Source organism: Anser cygnoides, chromosome 1 (genome assembly GCF_040182565.1).
Source record: "Anser cygnoides isolate HZ-2024a breed goose chromosome 1, Taihu_goose_T2T_genome, whole genome shotgun sequence".
NCBI lineage: Eukaryota > Metazoa > Chordata > Aves > Anseriformes > Anatidae > Anser > Anser cygnoides.
The window spans coordinates 11556651-11564447 of NC_089873.1; the positions used below are offsets into that span (position 1 = coordinate 11556651).

At 35.2% G+C, this 7797-nt stretch overlaps 1 protein-coding gene across 1 annotated transcript in view; it reads left to right on the forward strand.

The window, feature by feature from the left end:
• SEMA3C (semaphorin 3C) overlaps nucleotides 1-6039 on the forward strand; it is a 122871-nt gene extending 116832 nt beyond the window's left edge. Inside the window, exons 17-18 of the mRNA XM_013180455.3 lie at nucleotides 62-192; nucleotides 2144-6039. Of these exons, the coding sequence (XP_013035909.1) occupies nucleotides 62-192; nucleotides 2144-2557 (545 nt within the window). The 3' untranslated portion in view covers nucleotides 2558-6039. The remainder of the gene's footprint in view (nucleotides 1-61; nucleotides 193-2143) is intronic.
• The last annotated feature ends 1758 nt before the right edge of the window (nucleotides 6040-7797 follow it).

The window sequence follows — 7797 nt, forward strand, 5'->3', positions numbered from 1 at the left end:
TTTTTTTCCTATATAAAACTAGCATTTACATTTTCCTGACCTGTCTTCTTTTCCTTTCTAGCCTACAGAAATGCAGCAGAAACAGTCCAATACGGAGTGAAAAACAACACCACCTTTCTTGAATGTACACCCAAATCTCCTCAGGCTTCTGTTAAATGGCTGCTACAGAAAGATAATGACAGGAGGAAAGAGGTGAGTAATGTTAGCAATAGCTCTGTAAGGGACCTCAGTCAGTATCTAATCCACATCCCAGACCGAGGCGAAATGGTATTTGTGTCTTCATCAGACTCCCCAGTTACATTGAACCTGGAGAAAGTGTGTGGATGCAGAACACTGGCCAGCACTTTACTTGTATAAGTCAAGGCAGAGATTTCAGTATTACTGGAAGGCACTTAACTCCTCAGCTCTGCCAACTTCTATCAAAGCAGAATAGTTATCAGAAAATACCCTAAAGTTAGGGAACCAGTTAATGAACTTTTCCTTCACACCTTACTAATTGCAAATGGAAAGTTTGCAGCACTCGGGACGTACTGTTGATCTGAGGAAACAGGCATAAAAGCAATAAGCTGTATAAAGTTCAGGAAGAAGTCTGCATGCAGCAGCCTTTCTGTGTTATTGAAGAGATAAAAGGCAAAAGTGGGAGAAATGTGAAAGGTTTCTTTAGCGAGAACACGTATTGGCAAAAGTATTTCCCCACCATGCTGCAATCACATTTTCCATTACCGCACTCTGTAAGGCTCTCCAGTTTCAGCACTGCAATATACAGTATGATTGTTTATGAGGAATGTGTCTTCCTTAAGTAATATAAAAGTGGAAAAATCATTTCAAATCCAAGGCAGTTACTGTATGAATAAAAAGGAATGTCTTTTGTAAGGAAAAATTAAGTAATATGGTGTCTATTGATAGATTATAAATACTGAAAAGCATTAATCTCATATCAGGCCATTTTCCAAAATCAGAGAAGACTTACAAAGCCTCTTGCTGAGTCTTTCATGCTGATTCTCTCATGCACTCTTCAAAGACTCGAGCCATGTCCTGGCAATCTAGGTGAAATTCTTTAACCTGTTGCTTCAGAAGAACCTCTCCCTATTTATTTATTTATTTTCTGATGTTCAATAACAGGATTAGAATCAATCCAGTTTTAAGTAGCAATAAACTAAATCAATCACAAGATTAATTACTTTTCAAGCTAAACTGAATCTCTTGGGTTGCTGAAAATCTTCCCTCTACAATACCTAAAAAAAAATACAATAACAGAATAGCATAATAAATACATTGGATTTCAAGAGGGTCAGGTAATGCGAAGTGCAGTGGCAAAATAGAGAAATAATTCATAAAAATGCCAGAACTGGTATTCTTCACAATGGGTTAATTTTTATTTCACAGCTGATATGCTAAGGGACACGTGCAGTGTCATTTATAGTCAGATATAACTCAACAAAATATCATAACTTGCTTTATTCAGATGATGTTACTATTTCCTGGGACTGTCCAAAGTCTGAAACCAGAAAGAAAATAGGATAGTAGAAAAATTGGTCTAGGTTTCCAATGAGCCAAGTCCCAGCTGATGCTACTGTGAAGAAACCTTTTTTATCTGGCTTTAAACTCCACAGTTCAAAGAGAGTTCTTTGGAGATAGCCCCAGAAACCTTCTACCAGTCAAAACATTTAACCAGAAGCTACCTTCAGTTCAATGACAGATCAGCCTTTGGCCTAATCCTGCACCTGTCTTCCATGAAGTTTCAACAGCAGTGTCTGATGCTGGAAGGAATGGTTGCAGGGATATAACCTTGGCAAATAAAAGTACATTTTCTCAGCTTCTCTACTTGAACATTATAAAAACTTTTCTTTCATGTAGTCTCCAGATTGACATTTTTGTCTTCATCCCAGTCAAATCTACTGTAACATAATGAATACCAATATTGAAATTATTTTCTTCAGTGACACCTAACCTACTTTAAGGTAAGATCTCTCCTAATATTAGCAGGAGTAGTGGTCACTGTGATGCATGATAAAGCAAAATATAATACATTTAAGAAACCCTTAATAAAGAAAGAGGCATTTGAAGCCTTAGCCAGGAGGTCCAATACTGCGTTGTTCTGTAACATTCTTGAAAAAGTTCATTCTGCCTTTCCTCCCTTTAGGTCAAGCTGAATGAGAGGATCATAGCTACTGAGCAAGGACTCCTCATTCGCTCTGTCCAAGACAGTGACCGAGGGCTTTATCACTGCATCGCAACAGAGAACAACTTCAAGCAAACCTTAGCAAAAATCAATTTCAAAGTGCTAGATACAGAGATGGTGGCCTTTATGACTGACAAGTGGTCCCCTTGGACCTGGGCCAGCTCAGTGCGAGCACTGCAGTTCCACCCAAAGGACTTTGTGGGAGCTTTCAGCCACTCAGAAATGCAGATGATTAACCAATACTGCAAAGACAGTAGACAGCAAGGTCAGCAAAGGGAAGAATCTCAGAAGATGAGAGGCGACTACAGTAAACTAAAGGCCCTTATCAATAGCAGAAAAAGTAGAAATAGAAGAAATCAGTTACCTGGATCTTAATTTTATTTTGTAGTAGGAGATATCTTTGTCCTCACTGTAGGGGGCTTATATTTGTCTGTTGAGAACAAATTTGAGCAAATATGATGAAAATTAAATGATATTACAACAAGCTTCAGAAAATATCATCCTCCCAATAAAATGCAGTGTAACTTAACTAAAGAAAAGATGTGGAGAATTTTCATTCCTAGATGCTTACTGGCACTAGATTATGCTCTGTCCTAGAAGCAAAACTGAGTGTTATTCTTAAACCAGATTCACATTCAACATCTCAGTATTTAATTAGTTGAACAGAAATTATTACAAAATCAATGCATTATCTTGCAACTTTGGAACTGTACTAAACAGATTGGTGGTGGAAGAATCTGGGTTAAGATGCAAGCTCAAAGTAAGATGGTACTAAGATTTCCTTGCACTGCATTTATGAACATGAGTTTCTACTTGTTTACTGTTCTATACTGGGTTTACAGCTTTCACTCATTGTTCAAATCATGTGAATGCATGCATATAGGAAGCAAACATAGTAGAAATGTTTCATTCATTCAGAGGTCAAATGAAGGAATGAGTAGAAGACAAAGAGAAAAAAGCTTTTTATACTTTGTCGGAGGAAACACTGATTATTGTGCATAGTATGAGTTGTAATAAATTTATGAGTCTGGAATGTAACTTAAAATATCTCTGCTCATATTGATTTTTATAGGATGTCCTATGACATGACATAGCTTTATAAGTGGCACAAGCTAAGATGAGAATGTTCATTATATGTACAATTTTGAAAAACACCTAAGTGTCTTGGGTATTTTAGCTATTTTCAAAGAATTACACTCCAATTTTTTTCAAAGGTCAGAATGTGGGTATACTGTACAGTGTTTACTCAAAAATTGTCTTTAATCTGCTTCACAATTTATTTGGAGCTGGTCTACAATATAGAAACAAGTCAGAAACATCATTAAAATTTTCAAAACATTATTTTTTCAGCTAGTTTCTCAAAGTTGCAAATATGTTATCTAGAATTAAAGCATTTCCATTTTTCAGTCTTTATACCTTTTTTTTTTTTGGTTGGTTTTCTGCTGAAAAGAAGAACAAGGGGAAAAAAAGATAGAAAATAAAAAATAAAAATAAAAATATTTGGGTCAAAAACCTAAAATTACAACATTTTGAGAGGCATGTTTAAATAGAAATATTTTTGTTTAAGAAGCAGCTGTCAGGTCTAATGAAGTATGTCTATTGAAAACTGGTTACATGTACATCATCTATCCTGGGCAAAACAATCATGTCCTTTTGAGCAACACTGATGCCAAAAAATAGGGACAAATGTTCATTATTTTATTCTCTAAGAGTGTTCTGGAAGCCACTGGGTTTGTTTACAGGAAATAGACAGTAGGGATTAAATGTGTGTGACTACCTTAGAAAAGCTGTTTTATTACATGATATTTGTATGATGGTATGCAACAATATAAGCTAATTAACTATGTTCAGTTCAATAAATAAATGAATAATAAATAAATAAATACACTTTCTAAAAAATCACTTAGTGAAAATAACTTCTGAGCCCAGTGAAGGTAAGAAAAAGTTAGCTCCAGCCAGTAACATGGATACTGTATTTAAAGCACAGTTTTGAAAAATTTAATGGATGCTTGTTGAAACTCTTGGGCATTATTCTGATTCTACACTGGGCATAAGTCTACAAGATGTAGGAAGACACCTCAGCCAGTGTGAATTAGGATCCAGTGCAATGGAGTTAACTCTGTTATTAAGGTGATACCATAGTTTGATATGTCCGATCGTCACCACCTGATGCAGAATAGCTGGGAAATGGGTCATGATTTATCAAACTACTTGAACATTCTTCCTAAGACCCTTTGATGCTGATGGACTTCTTTGATGCTCTTGGACTTCTGTATACATGCTTAGTGCTTGCTTCAAAGGGGGTGGCAATGACTGATTGTATGATACCAAGTAGTTAAGTGTTTTCCTCTGTCAAGGCCTAAATGCAAGTTTCTGCAGTATGTAGATGTTGGTATGTGAGGTCCTTCACATGGAAACCAATGGGTAAATTTTATTTTTGATTTCTGTGATCTTGGAACCAGCCTTGAGAACTGGTAAAAAAATACTTTCTGAGGGGAGAAAAAAAAAATACATATATATATATATATGTATTTTATATATATATATGTATATATATATGTATATATATATAAAAAATATGTATATGTATGTATGTATATATATGTATTTTATATATATATATATACATATATATATATACATATATATATACATATATATATATGTTTTTTTTTTTTCCTGAGGATAACCGACTTCTGGAGTGTGTAAGTTACAAACCAAAAATTGAGTGCCACAAAATGAAACTACCTCCTAGAATGACATTAGTACATATGCTCTGTAGGCTGCCATACTCTTATTTCCACAGCAGATTCACTGCAGAGTCAGTGTGATATTAATGTCTATTGTGAGGATCATAATTGCTTCCAGATGGAATACAGTGATTAATAAGTATTTAAGGGTACAATTTACTCCTTAAGTGGTTAGGTACAGTGATATTTTAATAGGCCCCCATTAGGCCTCAGAAATTATAGTTACACTGTTTTCTAATAGAATATTGGCAATAAGGGATTCCGTTAAAACAATCAGCATAACTCAGTTTCATATGATTATAAAATAATATTTTTAAAGCTGCTTCATATACCATTATTATGGTATGACTGTTTAAGGGATTATACTTAAACTAACATTTTTCCTGCTGCATGAAAACTTCAGCAAATATATAATAAGTTGCTGTCAGTGCATAACTGGTCCAAGCTTCCATGCTTTAGCAGCCTTCCCCTGTGTATAGAGTAGTCAGGAGCCAGATGCTCAGCTGGTATAAACTAATGTAACTTCCTTGCTGTCCATTTAGCTACTGTGGTTTCTACCAGCTGAGGGTTTGGCCCTGAATGTACAGGATAGACAAACTTCGATTTTTATTTGTTTAAAGTAGCCCCTCTACTGTAGGTAACACCAAAATTTAGGACTGTAATATTGTTTGTGCTATTTAATACTTCCTATTTTGAGGATTACTAAATTATGTATATAATTTTATTTCTTAAAAAATACAAAAGCAAAAAGACGTCTAGGCATAACTTCACAAAATGTAAAGATATGTTCTCTGCTAAGAACTTCACCATGTACTGATATTTTTTGGTTATTATTATTTTGTGTAGTTTGTAAAGTTTGCTGAAATCTCGACCTAACAATGTGTTCTTTGCAATTGTTGTTACTGTAGATATGCGTGTTTTATTAAGAAAATCCTGTTTTTAAAAATTGTAGGTATGTGTAAAAGTTCCTAGCATGATGAAACTGTCATTACAGTGAATATGCATTATATAGTGTGTAAGAAAGAACAGAATGTAGTTTAACATAGTGTTATTTAATTGAATATCTAAAATATTATTTGCCTGACAAAATAAAGTGTGTTGCAACAACTTTTTTTTTTTTTTTTAATTTTCTCCTTTACAGATATGTTTTAAAAATAAGAAACTTTATTTCTTTATCTGAAGAACAACCCCATAGGCTTTCTTAAACAAGTCAAAGAAAATACTTGCAGCATAAGGTATTACATCTGATAGGTTCTGAGCTCTGCTCTAGGCCACAGTGATTTCCAGGCATATATGAGGAGTCAAAGTTGAATTCTTTCAGAAAAGACCTTTTGTAAAGTCCCTGCACATAAACAAGTCAACAGTTTTTCATTGTAAAAATAAAATAAAATAAAATAAAATAAAATAAAATAAAATAAAATAAAATAAAATAAAATAAAATAAAATAAAATGGTTTTCTTCTAGAAGTATAAAGTATGACTTTATAAAGAATGCATATAAGAAGCATAAAGAAATGTCTGGCTTTTAAAAAGGGGAGTGAAATGTAAATGCTTTATGCTTTTATTTCAATTGGAAACAAAATAAAGCAAAAACAACAACAAAATACATTTTGTGAAATCCTGCAAATGAAAATTTGTGTTGCTCAGCTCTTTCTTTCAGTTGGGACTCAAGGCATTTGCCAAGCAGCTCTGTAGGGGAAGTATGCTGGTGGGGTTGCACCTTTGGGAGCTGCAGTTCTCTCCCGTTTCCTGGCTTGTCCTTGGAGCAAAATTACCTGCCTGACAGCTACAGTACACTCCTTTTTCCTGCATCTATCACCCAAGCAGTGTTATAATTGGTCTTCTTGTCTTCAGTTTTTCCAGATGGGTTTTAAAAAGAAAACATAGGACCTGCTTTTCGGGGATAATAATTAAAAAGTTAATGTCACAAATACTGACCTTCACAACGAGGTTCTGGATCGTTAAACCTGGATTTTGATTTCCCAAATAGATAGACTCCTGCAAGGCTTTATGAGGTGTGAGAAGGATAAGATTACCTCACTCCAGGATTTCCGTACAGGCTGGCTCCTAGATATGCTGACACTGGATAAGTTACCTGCACTCAGGCCAGTTTGGGTCTGAAGCTGAGGTTTTGAGCACTCCCAAGTGCTGTAGGAAATGATTAGGCTCTAAAAGTCAGGGACTTAAAAGCTAGGCATTTACAGAGTTCAACACTCTGATATACATTTCACAGATCTAATCCTCTGTCTTTAAACCCTGTCCAGTCTTTTGATGATCTCTCCCCCTTCTCTTTTTCCCCACCTTCTGTATAATAATGGTTCAACTACTTATTGCTTTGATTCCTTAGCTCCAGGCAGTGGGAAAACACATGACTTCTCAGGACATCACATGTGAGATTTTAAAAGGCCTAAGCTTTCTTCTTTGTCTTTCATATTTGTTCAATTTTTTTTATTTTTTTATTTTTTTTTTTTCATCTGGGAGTTGCCTTTCTTTTCTCTCTTCTAATGCCAAGCTCTGTTCATTGAAAGCAGAATGCGAACGCCACACACTTAATACTTACACAGTCTATTGCGATGTGTGTGACTGTGCAGGATCCCTAGAGGAGCAGAAGAGCAGTGCTAGGCACATCCTCGTCTATATATCCACAAAAGCCCAGAGGGAACCAGTGAAAAATATTGCATGCATAGGAGGCACCACTAACAACAGGATGGGTCCCAATGCTGAAGAATGCCTATGGAATTAACTGTTGTCTCTAGAATTAAGTCAGTGGCTTTAATTCTGTGGGACTAAAAGCAGATTGGGACACTGTGACTTTTGTCTAAAGCAATAGACTAGGTCTTGGGACACCAATCTCTCTTTATTCTTT